Here is a 25,910-nt window from a genome sequence, read left to right as displayed (position 1 = left end):
TCTTTCTCGCGGCGAGAGCCGGGGTGAAAAGAAAAAAGGAACGCCTGATCGCAAGTTACAGAGACATAGCCTCAAAAGTTCCATAAACGCCACATAAGCTTGTATTCGCCGTGTTGTTTGTTATTGTTAATCTTTTCTGAAAGGGTTGAATAAATCAAACATAAAAATATGACAATAAGTTGTGAAACGTAAGAAACATTTATTTAGTCGATTCCACATGGCAACAATGTCTTGTAACAAGGATAGATAAAACTATTTTTACAGATAAAACTTTTTTTATACAGCAAAGTGACGAACATTCATGTACATATGACCCGGACATACTTCTCAAATACAGGAATTTTTTAAATCGTGCCTTTCTTTACCAAATATTTAATTAATTCTATGCGCAACTCTATGGTCATGGTAAGGTTACCGTAAAGGTAGACCTAAAGCAACTTTATTTATACAAAAGTTAAAAAAACATGATTGCAACCTAGATGAGGCCTGTATAGATAAGATATTTATTGGTTGAAGGCAAAATCAATCGGCCACACTGCGTTCTTGAAGAAAAGGTGTAATGAAGCGTAGCAGAAAAAAGCCAAAGCAGAGAATTACACTGTTAATATTGTAAAACACTTTGGTTAAAAATGCAGAAAGTTGCAAACTATGTCAGCCGGAGTCTCAATCGAGCATTTTTTAAATCTCTCTCAAGTTCTTTAATTCCTGAGTTTGGATTTTAATTTAAAGAAAGGATTGTTTATAAACGCTTTTTATGTACAAACTGGTAACTGGAAATAAACTATATATAAGTAACACATAGAGTAAACATATTTCACATTTTTGTAAAAAACAACATCATTGAAAAAATTCTAGCCAAGTTATATTATTCTAAGACGATACTATATTACATAAAGTGTTAAACTGAAATTTATATCCACAAGCGGATGAAGACTGGCCTCTGGACGTGTTGAATCATTTCTTCATTATCCTGATGAATTCTGCAATAAGAAAATAAAGATACAACTAAAAGGAGGAAAGATTCGAATTTTCATGTTAACTTTAGCCAATGACAATCATAATTTTCCCTCTCTATTCTTCGCTAAGGGCCCTCCTTTTGTTTATAATAATTAAGCGTTTTTTATGACGCTATTTTGCCCGATGAAACTCCAATGTTTCGGCGTTACTGTCTTCTTTGGGGTTAAACAAATAGCCAGTTTAAAATTGGATTGTGTTTGTTATTAGACTTATTAGAGTCGTTTTCTTCGATTTTCTTCTCCCGTTCGTGAGCAACCCTCGTGACAGCTCGTCGGTTTTAGACTATGTTCACACTTGGTCCCCAAACTGCTGATGCCTGGGAACCCGCAAAAAAATGTTTTTATGGCCGTTTTCACACTTAGTGCCCGAACACTGGTACCTGAGCACCGGCAAACAATAGCGTCGTGATCAGACACAGAAAACCAAAGTACCCCAGATCTATTGTGCCCGAGTATGGGAATGGGCACCGTGCCCCAATTATGGCGTGGGCACTTGAAAAAAAGCATGTTCACATTGGTGCCAGGCGGGAATCATACTCGGGCACCGTGCCCAGGCACCAAGTGTGAACACAGCCTATATGTTCAGACACTGGGACCCAAGTACTCAAGTACCCAAGTACCCCTAAGTGCCGGAGAACACGGTCGAGCGGGCACGGGCACCATACCCGAATTCTGGCGGGGGCACTTGAGAAAATAGTGTGTTCACACGAGTGCCGAGAGAGAATCGTACTTGGACAACATGCCAAGGTACCAAGTGTGAGCACAGTCCACATTTTTTTATAAATATGAATTGACTTCCGTTTGATTGTAGTACCTTCGTAGTTTACTCTGCCATCTCCGTCCAAGTCGACCTCTTTGATCATGTTTTCCACTGCGGCGTCAGACATTTGTTCACCCAAGCTAGTCATGACAAAAGTTAGTTCCCTTTTGGAGATGTAACCGTTAGAGTCTCTGTCAAACAGCTGGAAAGCGTCACGGAGATCATCCTCGAACGTGTGTTCACTCATTTTACTCGCCATTACTTCTAGAAACTCCATAAAGTCAATCGAGCCATCACCTAAAAGAAGCACAAATTCCTGCGTGATGAGATTCTCAATTCTCTAATATCTATGTTGAACGATCTTGTGTTTAGGCGTGACACTGTAGTGCACGGGCGTGACGATATGTAATTGCGTGACAACTCCCCTGCTTCACCCACGCGCCGGAATCGGAATTTTTATTGGAGGGGAAGGGGGGCGGGGGGGGGGGGGGTGCGGTATGCTTTCCCTTGAAAGCAATTTGTGTTTTAGTTGTAAACTAAAATTTTGGCTAATCATTCTACAAAAAAAGAAAATGTTCGAGTAATTAAGTGAAACTGTTAAATCTGTTGCTGCCCCGTGCGCGTTTCCAGGGTCTTCTCTTTTATTTTAACGGGAAAAAAACCCCTGAGAACTTTGAGTCTGATCTGTTGACGAAATTCAAGTGTGAAAAGTACTTAGCAATGCTTTTTATGGGATGTTGTTTTTACGCTTTGAAAGTTATTGAGTTGTACCTTTCAAATGGTACTGTTTATTATTCTCCCCACCCGGGGCTGCACATATATCTTATTAACTGCTTTCTCAATCGTCTAACTTGTGTAATAAAAGATGGTTGCTTTTTTTCACTTTATCTGGTGTAAAAAACCGGACAAAGTTAAAAGGCAAGTCATGTATCAAGACTATGTTGACGGAGGATTACGTGTGCCAAATATGGAGGTAATAGCTAAATCATTAAAACTTGCTTGGATTTCTAGATTTTTGATAACCGACGCGCTGTCAAGGAAGGAGAACTGGAAGGCAATTCCCTATCATTTTTTCAGAGAATACGGTGGTTTAAACTTTCTATTACGTTGTAATTACGATAAAAAATTTCTCAACCAGACTGATATACCTCCTTTTTACAAACAGGTATTGTGGTACTTTTTAGAACTTAAAACCCTGTATGAAAGTGACAATGGACAAGAAATGATACTGTTCAAAAACAAAGAAATTCTCATTGGGAATAGGCCGATTTTTCTGAAAAGCTGGTTTGAAGAAGGAATTGTCTCTATCCAAGATATTCTCAGCGAGAACGGAAAGTTTTTATCATTTCAAGAATTCAAACAAACATACACAGTTAAGTGCAACTTCTTAAATTATTACCAAATCATATCTGCAATTCCGAAACATCTAGTAGAAAGAGCAAAACATGCTCAATTAAATAAGTCACTCTTTCTTGATAGTGTGAATTTTCAATTGTCACCTACAATATCGATCGATCTTACGAAAACAAAAAACAAAGACTATTACTGGCTTTTTATAAAGAAAAGTATTCCCAAAATAATTGCACTTAGTAAATGGGAACGAGATCTATCATCAAATGATATTCATTGGAAAAACTACTTTAAGCAAATTAAATTTATGTGCAAAGAGAACAAACTTAAAGAATTTTACTTCAAACTTGCTCATAGGATACTTGTCTCCAAAAAGGAACTTCACCTCTTTGGAGTATCGAACAACTCGGACTGCACCTACTGCGGTCATCCAGATTCGATAAGTCATACTTTCATCGACTGCCACCTTTCTAAACAATTCTTTCATAAAGTTTTACAACACTTCAATGAAGAAAACGGCACCTCCTTTACGCAAAGTGATGAAGAACTGCTCTTTGGTAAATCACTAAATTCTGCTCAACTGCAACGACACTCTCTAAAAAAGAAATTAAATTACTGCATGTTATTAGCTAAGTATTACCTTTACAATCAGAAACTTAATCAAATAGAGCCTGGGGTAATTGAATTCGTTAGGAAACTTAATTTTAAATACCGTGTAGAGAAATTTATATAAAAATTTAGACTAGTTAAAAGTATTTGTTAGTAAGTTAGGCTTTATCGGTTAAATTGTGTAACTTGATGTATTTTTATCTTCTTTTTTTTTTGTAACTGTTTTTTATTTTTTTTCACTTTATGTAACGTGTGTTATTAAATAAATGCATTAAAAAAAAAAAAAAAAAAAAAAGATGGTTGCTTTTACTTTGAAGTCTGTGGATGATACCCCGGTGTGTGTCAATTTAAACGAAAGTTATTGAGCAACACTTCATGTTGTGCAGTTAATTATATTACGCAAGGAGGTCCTAATTTTGAAGTCTGTCAGAAGAAACCCTAGTACGCTACCATTCAAATGAAAGTTACTGATAAACTCAGAGTAAGTTTGTGGATAAAACCCTAGTGTGCGACCATTGAAATAAAACCTATAGCTCTCGAGCACCTTTCATGTAGTAATGTTATTCAGTCTGCTGTGCAGGGTGGTTCTATGGCTGTGGATGAAACCTTTATGTCCAGCAATTAAAATGAAAGCTATTGAGCATTACTTTTGTGTTGGGCAGTTTCACAAAAAGAAGTGATCAACATCATTGACAAAATGCAGTGAAATCCTTTTTTATCGAACCCTGGATTTCTCAAAGCTCCCGGTAACTAGAACCAAACATCGCTTCCCTTGGATTTGTTCCCGTATGCCGAACATTGCAGTTTTACCCTGATTTTTCAAACCAGTCTTCGTTTCTCTTTGAGGTTCGAGAAATCGTGATTCCACCGCAGTGCGATATGTAGCTATTCTGGGACCCAAAGTTGCCCAAAGTCGCCTAAACTCGCAATAAGTCGCCTCAAATTCCTTGTATATAGTTTATAAATAGTAAACTATGTAACACTGACGGTCACCTAAAGGCGCTCAAAATCGCCCTTTATTTGACCTTAAGTCGCCTTAAGTCGCCTTAAGACGCCCAAAGTTATGGCGACTTTGGGTCCCAGAGAAGGCCAATATGTCTTACCATCTTGGTCAGCTTTTTGAATCATCGCTTCAACTTCTTTATTAGTAGGAGTTTGACCAAGCGATCTCATGACTTCACTCAACTCGTCTGCGGTTATCCTGCCGTTACCATCTTTATCAAAAAGTAGAAACGCTTTCCGGAAGTCTGGAGTGAAAGCAAAAAAAAGATTTGTTCCTTTTGAAAGTGTTTAATGCGGGACCGTCTAAACGACCTGATCGTGAAGCGACTAGGAGTATCGCTCGGAAGGGGTGGGCGGGGGGGGGGGGGAGAAGGGATACGTATTTGATGCCGTTGGATTGAGTAGAGCCACACTTTAACATTTAACATTAACACTGGTCTGTGTGATCTAGCTTCTGTTAAGAATAACTTGTGCACAACATTACTTACCTTCTATTTGTTCCTCGGTTAATTTTGACGCCTATAGGAATAAAATATAATCAAGTATTAGATTTTAAGGAATCTAAATCGTCTTAGACTGCAGAACAGTCGCCTTCGCGCATCAACTTTGCGCCTCCCGATAAGCGCTTTTTTCAACTACTTTAGAAACCCCCCGACTGTTTTGCAGTCTTAAAGCTTCTAAAATGGACAACATTGATCGAGGACTGTACATGGAGTCCGGCGTACCCGTGTATGAGCATGCCCGTCATAGAATTACAGGGAATGTCTATCTACTGGGAGATAGGCATCTGTGAAGTAGGAATATCGAACTTTAAGCCCGGGCCAAATTAGGATGAGAGTTGATGGGAGTTGACTCTCATAAGAGTTTTCATCAACTCTCATCAACTATCACCAACTGGGCCAAACGAGAGTAAAATCTCATCGACTCTCATGAAAAATTTGAGCACGTTCAAAGTCGATGAGAGGAAATGAGAGTCGATGAGAGTGCATAGGAGTTTCAAGCCAAACGAAAGCGAGAGTTTGAACTCTCGTCAACTCTCATCCTCGTTTGGCCCGGGCTTTACACTTTTTGAAAAGAGAAAAGAAATGATAATAACCTAAACTCCATATATAAGAAAAGGGAGAGGACAGGAGTGTCCGCATCCGACCAGATATACCTGAATTAAAGGACCTGAAGAGACTTGGATTTGGGCAAAAAATAAGCTGGAATGGGATTTATCCCTCACTTTTTATTTTAGGAACCCTCTGAATTGTACCGTGATTACGCGCGCCACCTGAAAGAATATATGCTGCAAAACGCCTCAAGCATAAATACAATATTTTCGTCGTTAAGGGTCTAATTTATTAGTTTAAAAAGGTTAGTGTTACTAACATTTGTCTTTGAATAATCCGAAATCATGATATTTCGCAGATTAAAGGCCTTTTTAATACCCCACGTCCGACAATACGGTATGTTTATAAAAAGTTTCGAGGTCTGGTGTTCCTTCTGTTTTGAGGGAAATTCAGAAGCTGGCCAAGTGGGCGTTTTGTATGACTTTCAGATTGAAAACATTACATATTTATTGCAAACACCCCTGCATCATAGCATGTAAAACGAATGAGCAGAACTAGGCACGAATGTATTTCACAAATCTCGGATGCCTTACTCAGATTTTAACAGTCAGTTTTAATTTAATTTTCTTAAAAACAAAAAAACAAAGTATAGCTTAAGAATTCAGGTATATAAAACTTCAAAAGAGCTTTTCGTCGTGCCTCACTCTAAAACTGAAACACCTGCTTAAAATAATTGTTAGGCATCAATTCTTAAAATAACGTTGAATTTTGGCAACGTTCTTGACAAGTCCTTATTTAATCCGTGTCAATAAAAACCTAAAATTTCAAAGCAATGTTCTTTAATTTTGGTTAAATTTTATACATTACGCAATAGGCGATAAACTAAAGCATCAGTTTAGCCAAAATTGAGATATTAAATTAGATGACCGACCGATAAGGATTTTAAGCTATATTTCCTACATGCTGAGTGATTTCTAACAAGTCGAAAAAAGTTCATATTTAACTTACCATGTCTGCCATTTCTTTAACGAAATATTTTCACTCTTTAAAACAGGTTTAAGCGAGAAGCGACACTTCTTCTGTGTTTGTTTAGTCGGTTATGGCCGCTTTCAAATTTAGACCACCAGTTAAGGTTGAATGGGGTCAGTTAATAAAGGCATAAATGTTTCATTACGTTGCAAGACCTCCTTGAATTCTGAGATATTGAGAAGTTAGGAACCCCTCAGACTGTTATTTCTGTCAAGGACACGCAATGTCTTATCAACCACACAATCCACTTGAAATTGAATGAAAGCTTTGCCGCTAGAATTTTGTAAAAAAATATATATCAAAATAAAATCGTTAACAGCTGTCAATTCTGTATTGTTAATAAGGTGGCGCTTACGGTGTTTGACAAAAGTTGATTCCGTTTGGGGACTTCAAATTTGTCAAAACATCTCACTGGAAAGGGAAACAATTCTGTATACTTTTGCCTGTTTTTGTTTTCTTTTTCTTCTCTGTTAATACTGATATTCTTGTAAGAGAGAGATTTCACTGTTTGATTCCCAAGCAATACTTAACAAACTTAGTTCTAACAAAAAAGAGTAACAAAAAAGTAACAAAAAAGAGTAAAAACAGGCTTGTAGCAAGCAGTATATTTTTGACTTCAAAAATTTCGAAAGCTTTTTATTTATTCAATAATCCTTCAGGGCACGACGGAAGTTTAAGAGAATATTTTATTATGTAAAAAATATTTAGACTGGTTTGTTGTTCTTAGGACACGTAATATTGATACCATAATCGAGACTGAATATTTCCCTCATTTCTCTTTAGGAATCGAAGCAGTCAAAACACACTTAATATGATTGGCTGTAGTATTTATTTTCTCACAAGAAAGAAAAATACGTAACGCATACCATGTAATGTCTACTAGTCAGGATTCAGAATAATCAAGAGAGATTTTCTTTTTGTTTTTCTGTTGAATTCAGTTGTTGCCATGCAGACCTAGCTTGCGAATACAACCACCTCGCATCTCTACAGGGAGGCAACTGTATTTAGACTAACCTTGACCCCTTTCCCCTTAAAAAACCCGACAAGTTCATCTCTTGCACGTTCTACATGTTATGACGGTTTTTCAGACATATAATTTTTTTTAACTTCTCTTGACGAATAATTTGCCTTCCAAGATAAGCCATTATCGAAATTCAAACCAAAGTATAAATCCCAGAACCAATCACGGCCATTGTTAACAAAAAAATATTTTAAAGGGACTGTGTCACTGCTGAGTTTAGTCTATTCTGTTTGAATAAGTTTGGCCAAATGCTCGCTATGAAACTGTATGTTAGCGAAGAAATTATTTCTGTGGATCTAAATGACAAAACCAGACTCAAACCATAGCTTCATTACAAACAAATATGTCTCCCCAGCATTATAATTAAAGTTAATTACAAACAAACTTCTAAAACTGCTCAGCCTCACGGTTTTGAAAAACCCATATCGCAGTCCGTTTTAATATTCTCCATTTTTGTCTGTCCGTATCTTCTTTTGTGTTAACCTTGTTATGGAAATGTTTTTTCAGTGCTTTTTAAAGTGATAATTTATTCTATTACACTCAATTTGGTGGCCATTTTTTTATGTCTAAATTTGGTTAAAATCCGTGACACAGTTCCTTTTATAGACCAATCAAAGCTCGAAGTGGAAACAAGTAACCGGCAGCGAGCGCGGGAACGTCCTGCATGACGTAGCACGACCTGTTTGTTTTTACATCTGATTGGCCGAATAAATCACACCTTCTCTCTGATTGGTTAGGACACTTCACGCCTCAGTAAATTCTGAGATTGATTCGTGACGAATCTCATCTAAAAAATCAGTGGGGGTTTTCCCCTGGGGGTTCTTTTTTTTTTTTAAGGGTTTTGGGGGGGGAAAAGCGGAAAAACCCGGAAAACGGACCGGCGCCAGGGGGAGGGGGGCGCTCTCACCACGCGCCCCCTCCCTCTTTGATTGTTAAAAGAACAGGTGATGATAACAGGTGACTGTCTTGGTGTAGCGACAAATTCTCACAATTAACATTAAAAAAGAATACATGACAGCCAGTACGGAGAATCTCATTTCAAGCGACAGCACTAAGGGGAGCAGGGATGGCGCAGTGGTGAGAGCCCTCGCCTCCCACCAATGTAGACTGTCCACAGCCTCTCGATTTTTCAACGCAAAAAAGCAAACGAAGCGAGGCGCGGGGGGAGGGGGGCGCCCCCCACCGCCTTGCTTCTTCCGTTTTGCGCTGGCGTCCAGTTCTCTTGCCGTTCTCACCGCGCGCTCATCGATCGAAAAAACACGAAAAAATAGAGGGCTGTGGACAGTCTACCACCAATGTGACCCGGATTTCATTCCGGCCCGGTGTCATATGTTTGTTGTTGGTTCTCGTCCTTGCTCCGAAGGTTTTTTCTCCGGGTTCTCCGGTTTTCCTCCCTCCACAAAAACCAACACTTTCAAATTCCAATTCGATCGGGAATACACGGCCCCACAAGCTTATAGCTTTAATCCTCACCGTGTCTTAATAAAGATAATTTATTTATTTTTATTTTTAGCACTTAGCTGTCTTAGCTGGTTTCTCGGTTATATCTGAATGTTATCACCGTGTTCATTTGTTTATGTTTTTTTTTTCGGTATTTCTTAATCATAAAATTAAAATCAAGAAAAATAAAACATACTGCCTACTTCTGATTTGTCAGATGTGAAACCAGTGCGAACAGCATATGTCGTTTTGTTTTGTAGGGTTTCTAATTTTCTTCAAGTTATTAAAACATGAATAAATTCACCATCTTTCCTTCAAAGCACCTGGTTTAAGGATTTCTAAGTATTTTCAGCTGTTCTGAAGTAAAGAAACAAGCTTTAATCTAACAGTTTCTGCTCTTTTTATCGCCATAAGTAACACACTCGGTTTCTCGACGACCAGCTTTACTTCTTAATAAAATTCTACTCACCATGTTTTTTGCGGATCACGTATGTTTTGTTTAGCAAGTAAATAAATTAAAAATTTACACGACAGTTCGGAAATGTAGGCCATTAACAGAATTAACAGACATCATAAGTTATCTTACATCAGTTATTCCCTAAAAAATGGAAAAACAAACTTCCCGCCTCCTAGTTGATATTTTCGTGACGTCAACTGAAAACGATGGAAAATTTCTGTTGTGTCTTCGTTTGCCGTTAAATGATCGAAATAAATAGCGCTTGGCAACAGAGAAAATTAATCATGATAGTTTGACACAATAAAATAAATGTTTAAAAATACGCTAAAATCTTTTAGGGGCAAGTCATCGGCTCTATCTTGAAATTGTAAAGATTTGTATACGGTTATTTAACGTTCAGTATCAATTCACTTCTCTTTCTGATTTAACCGCAACTTTAAATTTTTACCAAATTTACACGTATCTTAGAAACGAGTTTTCAAAGTTCGATTCACGAAAAAGCGGTTCTTCTATTTCATGTTGATATATCTGCCGAACTATCATTTATTTTCTTTTAATGCGTTTAAAATGGAAAGCCATATGTCTGTTATTGATACAAATAAGGTGATCGGGAAACCATTTGAACGACAGATATGGTTTAACATTCGAGTATCAAACACAGAACACTGTAAAATGCGCGCATGATATTAACAACATTTTGTTAAAATAAAAATTACCAAATTAAGCGTAGTCAAGGCAAGCAACATGACTGAAAAATACGCGAAACTTCTCTCGCACTCTTGTTGTCAATGAAATAAATAAACTTTCTCTACTCACCATAATATGACAGCCTCGAAGGACGGGTCTAAATTAAAAATGTTAATATTTATTGGACATTCGCTCATTATATGCATGCATTAAAGGTACGTTGCTAGTCAGTTTCGCTGGGATATTATTACTTCCTTTTTAACAGCTTTGACAATAAAAAAAGCAATCACTTTGGCATAAAAGCTCTTTTCGTATAAAATTTTAATGAATTACCACCTGTCAGCAAAAGATATTTTTTAAAGCGCAAAAAAGGAACGTGAGAAGTTAAACGACTTAACTTGACAGAGATGCTGAACTGAGTGCATCGTTTGTTGGTTATTACTGATTTCCAAACGTCAAAATAATTGCATGTAACGAGAAATTAGGTGATAAATTAGATTTTTTCAAGTAATTTGTTAGTTATTATTCTGGTTTTAGCCAATAGCCTTTCGACTACAGTAAATATCAGGGAAAATTGAATAGTAATGACATGCAGCTTGTTAGCTTCCCGAGAGATAAGTTTCACAGTGGGGTTTTAAAGCGTTGAATACCTCATTATTTTAAGAAAACCAATATAGCTCTTGAATACAAAAGAATAAAATAATTATTAGTTAGATAACGTGAAAACAGCGAGAATGATAGAATGTTATCATTGTAGTGACATTTTCCAGTGGGATTAAAAAATTGATTAGTTTAATTTGACATGTATGAGCTCGGAGCCAGCTTGTGTGTATCACAATATTATTTTTGAGAAATACTGTCTCTTGTTGGCTGGTAAGATAACGAATGTTCACACATCATAACGGATATTCACATCGCGTCATAACAATAATTCGCATCATGCCATAACGATTATTTACATATCATAAGGAATAACGTTGGCCGTGTTTATGCTAGAGACGTTAAAGCCGTCTGATACGTTGAAGCTGTCTCGAGACGACATAAACGTCTAGCATAAAAACCGGTAATTAAAACAGACGCCTTTAACGTCTGATGGCTTTAACGTCTTTTCGTAAGAGCGTATGAACGACGCTCTTAACGGATAGCTTTAACATCTCAGACGTTTAAGACGTCTAGTATAAAAACGGGACGCCGTTTACTAGTATAAAAACGGTAAATAAGACAGACTTCTTTAACCTCTGATGGCTTTAACGTCTTCGTGTCCAGTGTCCTTCGAGTGTTGAACCCAGTCTTTTTATATATTTTTTTTTTTCTAAAACCGTCTCTATCGTCCCGTTTGTATACCAACGCCTTTAACGTTTAGACGTTCAAGACGTCTAGACAACTTAGTCGTCTTTACCATAAAAACGGCCATTAACGCGTCGTTAAGGAAATAGTTGCAACTGCGTCCTTCGACCTGAATTAATTCGAAGGCCGGTTAATTTGTTCCCCTTCCCCAGGAGTAAGAGAGAATAAGCCACTGGTTTAATCAGGAAAGGATTCTTGGAGCAACAAAATTGGCTGGTCACCTCCAGTTCATTTCTTATAAAAAATATTCATAAGTTTTATTATCTAATTTCTAATATCGGTGTTCAAACCTAATAGACAACAACTTGGCTCCGGACAACAATCTCGAGCCCCAGGAAACGAGCCTGGAGTCCGCAAGCTCTTCTGTCAGCGGTAGTTGGGCGACCTAAGGTAGGTACTTCATATATGGTAAATTTAATGTACCCTGATACCATCGATTGCATCTACTTGTGAACGCACGCGCCGAAAACATGTTTTCAAATGACGTGAAACGTCAGCGTTTCAGGTGTCAAACTTTGAAGTTTTAGCAGACCGTAACGGCAACTTTCGCGCCGAAAGTTTAGTTCAACACATTCCGGTTTCGAAATGGCGGAAAGATTATGTACTTATTGACTGAGTGGGAGGGCCGGACGGGAAAATATTTGGCTCAAGGTCAGGACGTCCGGCCCGACTTAACTCAGTCAATAAGCATTTTATCATATGGCCACTGAATTTTTTATTGTTTTTCTTTCGTGGATGCAGACGCGGCTGCCCGTTTCGCGCGCATTTTGAAAAGCCAATGGTAGCTCGTAATTTGTTTGGGAAGCCAGTAAAGTGCATTTCAACTGCGATGTGCGTACAAAGTTTTAAAACTTCTGTAAAAATTGTCAACCAAATCTCCGAGTTTAGCTCCATCGGATTCCAAGAAGATTGAAATCCCACTAAATTCCTCGTACAGGATTGCAGTTAGTAGAAATTTCAAAGAAAACGTTTGTGGAGGACTACAACAAAGGACGTTTCGGCTAGTCGTGCTCGTCTCAGCAAAGACTGAATTGAACCTGATTGAACAACTCAGTGACGTTTTTTCTGAGCCGAAATTCACAACTGGTTTGAACGAGAGGATTAATTAATTTTCCACCAAGAAGGATTTTGGATGTTAACAACAACATTAGGTCTTTATCTATGAAACTACATAAAGACTTGGAAAGGGATTGTACTGGCAGTTCAGGATTTTGCTTCGCATCGTTTCCCTTCGGCTTCAAGTTGAAGTTGTTTTGTTTACCACGGATCGTAGGATCAGTAGGATTCATGAACGTCGACCTGGGACGAGTCTCATGGCGACCGGAGGCTGATTTTCAGTGTGGCCTTCTTTTTCCCCAGCAAAGCGTTATCTTTGGTATTTGGGACTTCAAAATGCGCCCTTTTTAATGGGTGCAAATAGAAAGAAACGAAAACAACGAAATACTGGCTCGCCTCCCTCCAAAACTTCAAAAATGAGCGCATCGCCTGGCAGCGCTTCGGCTGACGAAAGCGGCGAGGCGGTCTCCAACAAGGAAATCTGGAAAATACTAAAGACAATACAAGAGAATACGGACCAACTCTTGAAGGAAAACAAAGACCTCAAAGAGCAGTACGCAGAGCTGAGAACATCTTTGGAGTTCCACGTCGAAAAGCTGGAGAAAGTGGAAAAAGAAAATGTAAACCTCAAGACCGAGGTGACGAGATTACAAAATGCTCTGAACAAAGAGGCTGACCAAGTGAGTAAACTTCGCAATGATTTAAAATCAACAAACTCTAATCTAGACGACCTCGAACAATATACTCGAAAGTACAATTTAGAATTTCACGATTTTCCCGAAGAAGACGACGAAAATATCTCTGAGCTCATCATTAAACTCGGAAATCTGTTAAACGTCAAAATTGCAAAAGGTGATATTGATATTTGCCACAGGATGGCTCAAAACCCGCGATTTGCACACAAGCCTCGACCTATCATAGTACGATTTAGATCATATCGTGCAAAGAAGGAGCTCTACTCTGCGCGTAAGCAGCTCAGACGCATCGACGTAAATCAAGTATTTCCAGGTACCACACAAGTCTTTATAAACGAAAACTTGACCAAGTCGCGACGCCAACTTTTTGGAAAAGCAAGGAAAGCAAAAGACGACAAAGAATGGCATAGTGCGTGGACCATCGATGGAAAAATATTTATTAAAAGATCCGTGGATGAGCGGCCCATTCGTATCCTTAAAGCTGAAGACCTCAACATTAGTTAAATAATTATTTAGTTGCAGCAGATATATGAACGAAAGAACAAAACAAAACAAACATTTAGCCGTAGCTTAAACATATGCAAATAACAGCGTAAACTTTTGTCAAATATCAAAGAATTCCGACTTTGTTTTCTTAAAAGTTCCGAATCGCTGGGGAATTGTAGGAGGGAATTTTTTTGCGTCACACCTTAATTCACAAAGTTAGCATAATTAGCTTCTTTTTTCCCTTCTATACTTCATTAGTGTTATTCGGTTCGTGTTTGGTATGTGTTTACACTTTTGGCATATGTACATCGTTATTTCGTTTCAAATAGGCTGGCTTGATAGACGCAAGCTTTTACCAGTTTTCACCTATCCCACTGCACAAGGTGCGAACACACACTTCAGAAAAAAATCTCGTATTCCAAAGAAATGTCTTTAAACATTATCTCCTTAAACGTTCGAGGCCTCAACAAATCAATCAAAAGGCGAAAATTGTTCAGATGGCTTCATCAAGGAAAATATGATATCGTTCTCCTTCAAGAATCCTACAGTGACTCGGCCATAGAGGACTTTTGGCGAGCGGAGTGGGGAGGAGATATATATTTTTCTCACGGTTCGAAACATAGTAGAGGCGTCATGACTTTATTTCGACCTTCTCTAAACGCTAATATTTCAGACGTTCATTTGGGAAAAAATGGTACATCTCTGATTATAAGCGCAAACATTAATCAAAAAGAGCTCTGTCTCGTCAACATATATGCACCAAACGACCAAACGCAGCAAGTCAACTTCTTTACTAAGCTCATGGACGTTATCCGTCGATTCACAAATGAAAAAATCATCGTCGGCGGAGATTTCAATTGCCCGCTAACCGCTCTTGACAAGTTCGGCGGAAAAGATATTCACCACAAAGACAACGTTTTGAAATCTATAGAAAATCTCCGCAATAGTTTCAACCTTGTGGATGTTTGGAGAAATCTTCACCCAACTGATGCCCGTTTCACCTGGAGCAACAGTTCCGGAAAGATAAAATGCAGGCTAGACTACTGGCTAATTTCAAAACAATTAATTAAACAAGTCGAAAGCAGTGACATCAAATCTTATTATGATTCCGACCACTCTCCGATCACCCTCTTGATCAACCCTGAAGATTCTCAGGAAAAAAAAGGTCCAGGTTTCTGGAAGTTCAACAATTCTCTTCTCGAGGACGAAGAATTCGTCAACAAAATGTCTTTCATCATAAGAAATGCTGCTCAGAAGCATAAAACCACACTTGACAAACGGCTCCTTTGGGAAATGATAAAAATGGAAATTCGCATATTTGCAATCCGTTTCTCAAAAAGAAAGGTAAAGAAAAAAAATCTACAGAATTTAAACTACTCGACAATTTGAACAATATTAACAGCCTTATTGACCAAAATCCAGAGGACCAAGATCTTCAAAAAGAAGTAAAAACCCTTAAGATTGAGCTCGATCAAATCGCAGAAAAGAAAACAAAAGGTTGTATTGTTAGAAGCAGGGCAAGGTGGTATGAAGCTGGAGAGAAATGTAATAAATATTTCCTCAATCTCGAAAAAAGAAGCTACAATAAACGACACATCACAAAATTGAAAACGTCCGAAGGCTTCACCACACAAGACCCGCAAGTTATTCTCAATGAAATGAAAAAATTTTATAGTGATCTCTACACCTCTCAATTCCCGAAGGATACTCCTGCGCGATCTTCGACTTTTCTCCAATCTAATTCACTTCCAAAGTTAAATGAAGACATGCAGACCGTGTGCGAAGGACTAATAACCGAAGAAGAATGCTTAGATGCACTAAAAACCTTTCAAAAGAACAAAACCCCCGGAACAGATGGTTTAACGGCTGAGTTTTACCTCCGATTCTGGAACGAAATCTCTAGTCATCTGGTTCTCTGCTTTAATGAAGCGGCAGTTTTTGGCGAATTATCTATTTCACAAAAAAGAGGAATTATTTCGCTAATTCCCAAAAAAAGCAAAGAGCTTCTTCAGCTCAAAAATTGGCGCCCTATCTCACTTTTAAACACCGATTATAAAATAGCGACCAAATGTATAGCAAGACGCTTAGAAAAAGTGCTCCCTCACTTAATAGAAAGAGATCAGACGGGCTATATTAAAGGTAGATATATTGGTGAAAATATACGATTAATTTCAGATATTATAGAACAGTATAGCAATCCAAACAAACAAGGAATGATTCTCTTCTTAGATGTCGAGAAAGCGTTCGACTCTCTAGAATGGGAATACCTTTTCACGACACTTGAGGCTATGAACTTTGGACCAAGTTTTCGAAATTGGATTCGCACTTTTTATAACAACATTAACAGCTGCGTCATTAACAATGGCTACGCATCAGAATTCTTTACTCTTCAAAGAGGAGTCAGACAAGGCTGTCCACTGTCTGGACTACTCTTTATACTTGCCGTAGAACCACTTGCACATAAAATTCGTTTTGACGAATCAATCAGAGGTCTTCATAACGGAAATAAAACAGTTAAACTTAGCCTATATGCCGACGACACTACTTCCTTTCTGCCGGATGACAGTTCTGCTTCCAATTTATTCACCCTTCTTGAGCAATTCGGTACGTGCTCCGGACTCAAAATAAATAGACACAAGACCGAGGGAATGTGGCTTGGTGCTTGGAAAGGCAGACTTGGTAAGTACAGTCCGTTCGGAATATCATGGCCAGAACAATACGTTACAACTCTTGGAGTCGTCTTTGCTTACGATACTCTAGTTCGCCAACACATGAACTTTGAAACAAAGCTCTCTAAGCTTCAAAAAGTTTTAAATCTCTGGACTGGTAGGCATTTAACGATTTTAGGGAAAGTAACCATTATTAAAACGTTAGCCCTTTCTAAGCTTGTTTACAGTTCTTCGGTGTTACACGTTCAATCAGATTTCATCAAAAGAGTAAATGAAACAATTTTTGCTTTTATTTGGAATTTTAAGCCTGATAAAATTAAAAGAAGTACGTTAATCGGCCCGGTGAACAAAGGCGGGCTCAATATGGTCAATTTCAACGACGTCAACAAGTCCCTAAAAATTGCTTGGGTAAAACGTTTCTGTGATGAGCCTGAAAACAACTGGTGCGCCTTTCTTAATTCGTTTTTGTTAAAATATGGAGGTGCTTTCCTGTTTCAGTGCAATTTCAATCTAAATTACCTAGAGTTAAAAAACATTCCAATTTTTTATAAAGAGATTCTGTCAAATTGGCAAGAAATTCACTCAAATGACCCAGTTAATTCCACAGATTTTAAAGAAGAGATCTTATGGAACAATCGTTTCATAAGGATTTGCGGTAAATCATTTTATTTCAAATCGTGGCATAAAAATGGAATCGTAAAGATTCGTGACCTTCTAACCGAGCAGGGAAACTTTCTATCTTTCGAACATTTTAAGGCCAAGTTCGGTGTCCGTACAACTTTTTTGGACTACGCAGGCGTGATCGCCGCAATCCCAAAAGCCTGGAAAACCGCAATCCTCGATACTCCTTCAGGTAATCAAAGAACGCAAAACGTCTTAACAGCAGATAATGTTTCTGCCAAAAAAGCTCGCTCTCTGCTCGTCGGAAAGTCCTTTCGCCCACCCACTGTAGAACGCCGCCTACAGAATCAAAATGCTACGGACTTGGAAGCCATCTATGAACTACCTTTCAAAATCACAATAGAAAATAAACTAAGAAGCTTTCAGTACAAATTAATCCATAACATTCTCCCTACAAACCAAAGACTATATAAAATGAAGATAAAAGCCTCACCAGTATGTGAGTTGTGTAATTATGTAAATGAAACACTAGAACACATGTTTTGCGAGTGTCCTATCGTGAAACAATTTTGGATAATGGCAATCGAATGGTGGAACGTAAAACGCTTTGAAAACATAAATCCAAAACCTATTGAAATTCTTTATGGCTATAAACCAGGATCTTCTAGTTTTTATGCGCTAAACCACTTCTTTTTAATAGGCAAATATCACATTTACCTTTCAAAAATCAAGTCTGAAAATCCAATGTTTGAGGTCTTTCTTTGTTTGCTTATTGCGGTTTTCAGTGAAATGCGAACTCTGAAATTCAAAATCCAACTACAGTCAACTCTCGCCTTGCGGACACCCCGCTATTGCGGACACTTACTATTACGGACAAAATCCAAATCCCCGGCGAAAGAGGTTTGACTGGAAATGACTCCCGCTATTACGGACTCTCGCTATATAACGGACACAAAACGACGTCCCGAGCGTGTCCGCTATAACGAGAGTTGACTGTAATGATTGCGTTTTTCGCTGCCGTCAATCATAATTATGGCGACAGCTAGCGAACCATGAAAAACAGAAACAAACAAAATGGATCGAAATCTACCAATCACAATCGAGAGACGTGACCTTTTGACCCAGGTGAAGTGAGCGTCTGTTTCCCGAGAGGTCCGCAAAGATGATTGACGGCAGCGAAAAGCGTAAACCGTTGGTTGAGGATTGAATTTCAGAGTTCGCATTTCACTGAAAAGCGCAATAAAAGTAAAATTCAATCAGAAAGAGAGATTGCTATCAGAAATGGTAATTATAATAAACATAGGAACAAGTGGACCACCCTTTGTAGCAGTGAAAACACATAATTTCTTTTGTTGTTACCCAAAGCCAGCTGCTTGCTATATATTGTGTGTGTGTAGTTGTATACCTTTCTTTTGCGCTTCTAGTGTACTTTTTTTTTCTTCTTCTTCTTCCGTCGTATTATTACAAGTATTGTAAAAAAAAAAAAAAAATTCGGCTATCGTGTATTAGTGTTGTCTTTACTAATGTTCAAGTATTGTAAGTATTGTGCTAGCTGTTATTGTAAGTGTACTTATTATTGTAAGTAAGGCGTCAATTATCTAAAAAAAAAAAAAAAAAAAAAAAAAAAAAGGATTCATGAACGTCTGCTGTTGCTGCTTAGTCCTTGATTCGTTAGTTCTTCGACGTTAAGGTCTACATTACAGTTGATGTCCAAATTGTGCTTAAAATGCTTTGTGAAAACAAGCGGGAAACTGTGTCATTATCAGGTTAGTCGACGTAAACATGTACTCGCATTTGTTGTGACTGAAAGAGAAATTTGAGTTTACTTCGCATTTGCGTTTTTTCTTCAATGTTTATCATGACTTTAAACCAGGACACGTCTTTGTCCGATTATGTTGTTTTTTTGAAGGCTTTTATTTGGATTTTTTTTTATTGTTGTTGTCAGGAGTATTTCTTCATCAATTGCCAAGTTTAAACACGTTTTGTTTTGATTTTTGCGCCTGCAAACTACCTCGCTTTCTAGATAGTAAAGTTTTAATAAACATGTTGGACATTTTTTGCTTTTACTTGAAGCCGAAGGGAAAAATCTTAACTATCGTTCATCTGAATTCAAAGCTGTGGAATCAACTGGTTCCAATTCGGCATCTCGCGGCAGTAGCGGGGCCGTACGCTTTTCTAGTAGGACCGTAAGGCTTTTTCCGGCCCTGCTAGAGCGAGGCGTACGGCCCTCATACGGGACTTTTTTGAGTTATTTTTTCAAAATAGCTCTTAGTCGCCAGGATGTCCCGTGAATCAGTCAGTGGGTCAGTGGGTGAAGTATGTTTGTTTGTCACACCAATCAGATTTCAGGTACTATCAGAACCAATCAAATTGCAGTTTATAAAGGCGAAGTAATCTGACGAAATTATGTGTCGCAGTTCGTTTTCGTTGAAAGATTTTAGCTCGACGATTAATTGGTGAGTTGAGAATTATCATGGATTTGAAACGTATTTTGCTTAACGCTCGCCTGCTTACAATGCACACGCCGTGAGCAAAAGGCCCAACACTAACTTGTTATTCGTCTTATTAGCTAGCTTTTTCGGCTAGCTTTCCTTACCAGTGTAAAAATAACATATAACATTTGCACGAAGCAGATTTGAAGAATAATGTTGTCATTACTTTTACCGTCTGCTTTGCCAAATAGGTTGCGAGTTTGTGAATCAAATTGTGAGCTTCGATACAAAGTTCCCAACTTCGGCCCGAAATTAATAAAACCTTCTATAATTTTGTTATCAAAAAGGGCTTTGCTACGCTAAACTGTTGGAAACAAATGTCATAAAAATTAAAAAACTTTTAGGTTCAGCGAACCGTAAACATGTTGTCCGGAACAAATTAGTCTGTCGCGTCGCGTCGGCTTCGATTAAAATCAATTTTACATATGGGTAAACCATCCAGTTTCATCCGGTTTACAAACGCAAAAGACTTGAAATTGAAGACAGTGAAGATTGTGCCTCACAGAAATCGTTCAATATGTGATTTCATACAAAAAAATTTAAAATTTGACCAAATTTCTACCTGCATAAAATTTATTTATCGGCAAATCACTTGCGTGATCGCTGATGCGAAACGTTGTCTTGCACTTCAAGCTACTTCAACTTTCCTTGACAAGCTCTAAAATCTTCGAGAAATCGCCATGACTTTCGAGCAACATGTCTTGTTTCTCCTCAACCACCAAAACTTCGAAAGTTCAGTCGGGCCGACTGAGTTGGGAACTTATCGAAGTTCGCAATTTGATTCGCAAACTCGCAACGTAATTGGCAACTTCATAACAAAGTTTCCAATTTCCCAACAAACTTCGCAAAGCGGGCGGCCAAAGTAAACTGAAATCAACTGTAAAACATCTCGTTCAAACATTTAATGAACCGGTACAAGTTTTAACTTTGCTGTTAAAAGCAACTACGATCGATAGCAAAAACAAAATAAGAGCGTGCCATTCCGTGACAATTTGATAACTCAATTAGTTCTTGTTTGTTGAACAGAATTTAGGTTTTGAATGAACGAAAATCTTTGTTGAACAGTTCTGACAGGAAAAAAATACTCCAGGTGTACTGCGCTTTAAAGAACTTTCCCGAAGAAAGTGGTTTTTGATTTGATGCGTTTATTACTCGTTTATTATAGTACTTTTCGTTCAATGTCTATATGGAAACGTGGCTTTTTCGAGAAAAACAAGGGTATCGTGTTACGTTCGTTTTTAAAAAACAAAGGTCTCATGTCACAAAAGTGAGAAAAACAACAATATCATGTTTCAGTGATTGGCAAAAAGCCAAAAGTATTCCGTAACAAACAAAAGTAACACGTTACGGTTGCTACAAAGCTAGCAACAAAATAACCGCTTAAACAGAATAAGAACGTGCCATTTTGTGACATTTTGATAATTGAATTAGTTTTTGTTTTTCAATTAAATGATGAAAATTTACGTATTAAATAAAACAGTTCTGATGTATCAAAATGCACGTAAAAGGTATTTTGTTTGCAAGCAAATATTGTGCAAAAAAGTGACTCCGTGGGCCGCCATACACAAATAGCTCAACCCATGGCATAAACCATCCCAACAGGACAATCACCCAGTTTCACCCCAAGCCACCCCATAAATTGAAAAAATAACTCCTGCACGCTTAGCGTGCCTATGTTTTCATATGATTTTCCAAGGAAATTGCGCGCGGGTCCGTACGGGTCATATGATAAAGAGACTTCTTCTGAGAAACTGATGCTGATCTGTGTCGATATGCATACACAGGTTCACTTGAATCATTTCTAGTGTAAAGTTTCGCCCGTTCTCAGTGTTTATGGTGAGTATTTTGAATGCAAAAGTTCGCGTTACGGTCTGCTAAACTTCAAAGTTTGACACCTGAAACGCTGACGTTTGACTAGGCTTTTGTACATTATGCTAGCATTTTTTCGAGCATTTTAGTGAGGCAAAAGCATCGAGCATTATTCGAGCATTTTAGTGGCATTTTCCCGGAAAAAATGATTTTTTACGAAAAAATAAAATGAAATTAAAAGAAAATGAAGACTAAAACTCAAAATCCAACAAAAAATAAGTTTCTATAGATAGTCAACTACTTTCTGTTCTTAGCCTCGTAGATGATTTCGAACTGATTATATTTTTTGGCTGTATTTATGAACTTGTACAGTATGTTGCCCTATTTCCCGGACACCCCTATTTCAGGACACTTCGACTTAACAATTTCGTATATCGTCGTAACAGTAAAATTAAGTTAAACAAAAAGTTCAGAAGACTTAGCGATTAGTCTGCTTTCGTTTGCTCTTTTCTTGGCCGAGCTGCGCTCCGTTTAGACGGGAAAATTCAAGTTTTCGTGGAGGTAGGTAAAATTTTTTTCTTCGTTAATCCGATTTTTACAGCGCATCAAACTACATCGTTTCAATAAAGCGCTCTGCTCTCGCAAAGTGTGCGATAGATTATATTTATATATATATTAAAGTAAAGGTAAAAGGACTAGGTTTATCAGCATATAATACATTTTCGGTTTTCGCTCTTAATTTCCGAGCACGGTCACCAAAGAGTTAAGTTGAATTTTTGATGAGGTGTGCCTAATTCCGGACACATACCTACAGCAAACTTGTTTACCTATTTGAAAACAATTTTATGGAATAGGTTTTGAAAAACAAGCATTTTTGTAACTGTCTGTACTGTATTTAAGCTTCAATACCTGTTTTGGTATTGATTAATCTTCCTTGGCGAACTTCGTTTTAAGTGGCCGAAACATTCGCTGAACATTGTTTATGTCAATAACCTAATGATTACCTCGCTAAAATTGAAAGGAAAATGCTTTAAATTTTGCCTGAAAGACAATTTTTCAAAAGAATAATCCTTTATTTAGCCCTAATTACTTATATTTTGCCATAATCGGGAATAATATTTCCGAGAGAAAGGTAGTGTTTTCCCCGTAACGATCGTCCGGAATTAGGGCAACTCGTCCGGAATTAGGGCACCAAATTTGACCAACTCTTTCCGTGATTACAAAGAAGCCAAAGAGATTTAGAAGATAAAACTCCACGACCTACTTACCAGCAGTGGAAGCTACATTGTGGGTAAGTTTCAGCTCGTAAGTGCTGTTTTGAGGTAAGATATTACGGTTAGTGCAAAAAGTGTCAGTCCGGTAATAGGGCAACATACTGTATACATTGTTGTTGTTACTTGCAACACTTGTACATTTTTGTAAGTGTTAACTTTTAACACCTTGTTGAAAACTTTGAAATTAATTTAAAAAAAAACCCGTTTGCGTAATGAGCATTATCCGAGCATTTTAGTGACTTTTTGGGGGGAGACCAAGCAATTTAGTGGGAAAAATGGAGCATTATGATGGAGCATTTTAGTGGGGAAATAAAAGCATAATGCATCAGTCAATTGAAACCCCGGCCCCCCGACCCCCGGGACTTAGCGGGGAATTTAACATTTACCAAGTGTTAAAAAACGGCTGATTACCCCGCCCCCGGGGCCAAGACGACTGTTAAAAGCCCCGCATAGCAGGGCCATCTGAACCAAATGAAGAAACCAACTCAAAAGCGGCCTTCAGGAAAAACCGGGCAAAATCTTGATTTCGATGCAGAAGTTGTCTATATATAGCTAGCTACAGAACAAACCTGATGTAGTTTGTTTCCGCCAAAAGCCCTTTCATTTTAAGAAAACTAAGAAAATCGGTTTTCGTGGTCAGAGTAACAAATGTGCAAAATTTCAAACTCACAATCGCGCCAAGCTACAACTTATTATGAACACACTTGTAGGAAGACGTATAACATCGGGATGTGATGGCCCTACAGAATGTATTTTAGCTTTTGTCAACCATCTACAGCGCTGCATCTACTACAGCTGAAAGCCCAAGAAAGCTTCGTGCAACAGACTTTATTTACTTCATTGAGAATCGATTGAGAAGACGAAACTGCCTAAAAAAGCCTTCCTAGTCTCTATGGAAGTCACCAGCCTTTACACTAACACACCACAAAAAGTGGTTATTAAAACCAGGGACGGATCCAGAATTTTTCAAAGGCAGGGGGGTGGATGTTAACAAATATTTTTCTTTACTAACTTGTCTAAGCCCCATTTTTGTATGGGGGATATCAGTCTTTTAGGCAGGATGTTTAAAGTGGGAGTCCAAATTATTCTGGGCCAAAGGCCCATAGGTCATAGGGCCGCAGTCTTCATGCCCCTAGGGGGGGTCAGGGGGTATGCTCCCCCAGAAAATTTTGAAAAACCTGAAGCCTCTTAGACGTGACTTCCGTGATTCTGAGCAACTCTAAACGTGTGTCAATTATTAAGCTATTTAACAGCTGTTTTTCCTTGATAATTTGACAAAACTATTCTTTCCTTCACTTACCTTGTTTACCATTGAATTTTTTGGGGACAGAAACTCTAGTTCTTACGAACAGTGATTGAAATTTGAAGATGAATTTACGAACTCACACGAAAGAACAGATATGCGTTGTTTTGTTCACCCACAAGCGTGGAAATTTTTAGCTCCTGGCAAAGTGGCCTGGGGACAACTTGGCGAGTCAATGCTTTGCTTATGAGACCGCTTCGTTCAATTTTGATCCATGCAAAGAAAACGGTGAGAAAACTCACTAAAAAGATGCAAATGGAGAAGAAAATCATGCCAGCAAGGCTAAAACAACTCTTGAAGCTAAAAGGAATGTATTTTTTTTAAAAATTATACACACATGTTTTGTTACATTTAAGCATAGAAGCTCGTAAATTGCCGCCCAAAACAAGCCGTCGAAATCCCCTATTTCTGAAAATGGACTGTCATTAACTTTGGACGGTGGCTAAGGGGGCGGATGTTAACAAAAATTTCAACTTAACTTTAGCTAAAAATATTAACACTTTTTTCACCATTCTCAGTGTCATTGTCCTTATTTTTTATTTTAATGTGTTTATTTTAACTTTTCTTTTGGATCAAGAGGGGTGGCTAGCTACCCAATCCACCCCCCGTCCCCTCCCCTGGATCCGCCCCTGAGAACTGTAGGCATACGAAGAACTTCATCAAGGAAACCCTCCCGTACCTACCAGGTTTTTAAGAGAAATACTTAGTCTGATCCTTAAAGAAAACTCGTTCCAATTCAAAGGAAAAGATTATCTTCAAACCCATCGAACGACCATGGGCACGAAAATGGCCGTAGCCTCTGCTAACGTCTTTATGGCTAAAATAGAAAATGAAAAACTAAGATAAAGTAGCAATAAACCCATCCTTTGGACTCGGGGAGTTTGGAAGCGATTTATTGACGACATCTTTTCAATGTGGGACACAAACAGAGACAAAATACTTTCTAAAGGCAAACAGCTTTTACCCTACGATAGAATTCACGGCTGAAATATCAGAAACAGAAACCAACTTGCTTGAAGACGATAGCGCACAAAAGCAACAGATTCCACAAGGTATCCTTGGCGTGCGAACACATTACAAATCTACAGAGCCGTTTCAATACACGAATTTCTATTCATCCATCATTTTATTCACCCATCACGCGTCAAGAAAGGCTTTTATATCAAGCCTTATAAGACTTCTTTGAACAAATTCCTCACAATGTACATTTGAGGAAAACATTAGTCCTTCATATTAAATCCCAGCTGTCGTCCCCGCTTCAGGTGATCGCTTGCTGTTAAATCACCGCTCCACGGCCCCGGTCTATTGACAATTTGTTAAATCCACCGCCCACCGGGGCCAACACGCCGTTAAAAGTGCGTTAAATCCCGGCTTTGGACGCGTTAAATCCCCGCTAAGTCCCGGGGGTCGGGGGGCCGGGATTTCAATTGACTGATGCATAATGTACAAAAGCCTACGTTTGACGTCATTTGAAAACATGTTTTTAGCGCGTGCGTTCACAGGTAGATGCAATCGAGTGAATCGACGGTAATGTTGTTGTAGTGTACTTCAGTTGCTTCATTGATTTTACGTTCTTTGCCTGCTTCCTTACCTGTTTTGCTTTCCTTCTTCTACTCGACTTGTTTGAGATCCTTTGCTTGCTTTTGATCCTTGGCTTACTTGAGTTGTTTTGCTAACTTGAGATAAACTGTCAAAAATCCTGATATTTTGAAAGGATCTCCGTTACTTCATGCCT

At 38.2% G+C, this 25,910-nt stretch overlaps 1 protein-coding gene across 2 annotated transcripts; it reads right to left on the bottom strand.

Annotated features, from left to right (window-relative positions):
• Positions 1 to 179: 179 nt before the first annotated feature.
• Positions 180 to 10,627, bottom strand: LOC144635322 (calmodulin-like). 2 transcript variants are annotated; one of them, XM_078494435.1, is made up of 5 exons: positions 10,553 to 10,627; positions 5,226 to 5,256; positions 4,839 to 4,982; positions 1,831 to 2,073; positions 180 to 980 (listed from the first exon to the last, which is right to left on the bottom strand). In XM_078494435.1, the coding sequence occupies exons 1-5, from the start codon at positions 10,553 to 10,555 to the stop codon at positions 955 to 957; spliced, it is 447 nt and encodes a 148-aa protein (XP_078350561.1). In that variant the 5' UTR covers positions 10,556 to 10,627; the 3' UTR covers positions 180 to 954. The 2 variants fall into 2 exon arrangements, with proteins under 2 accessions (XP_078350561.1, XP_078350559.1); XM_078494433.1 differs by lacking the exon at positions 10,553 to 10,627 and adding an exon at positions 6,798 to 7,119.
• Between the last annotated feature and the right edge of the window lie 15,283 nt (positions 10,628 to 25,910).

The sequence above is a fragment of the Oculina patagonica genome, chromosome 13, assembly GCF_052425735.1.
Source record: "Oculina patagonica isolate OP01 chromosome 13, crgOcupat, whole genome shotgun sequence".
Lineage (NCBI taxonomy): Eukaryota > Metazoa > Cnidaria > Anthozoa > Scleractinia > Oculinidae > Oculina > Oculina patagonica.
The sequence above is the reverse complement of the archived record's forward strand: the minus strand, read 5'-3'. Positions and strand labels throughout refer to the sequence as shown.

What these genes read in the sequence shown, in the direction of transcription:
- LOC144635322 (XM_078494433.1), bottom strand. An exon ending in TCAAAAAGCTGACCAAGATG is followed by an intron (nt 2,074 to 4,838) that starts GTAAGACATATT and finishes TGCTTCTTTTAG; the next exon opens with GTGATGGCTCGATTGACTTT. An exon ending in TGGCAGAGTAAACTACGAAG is followed by an intron (nt 981 to 1,830) that starts GTACTACAATCA and finishes TTCTTATTGCAG; the next exon opens with AATTCATCAGGATAATGAAG.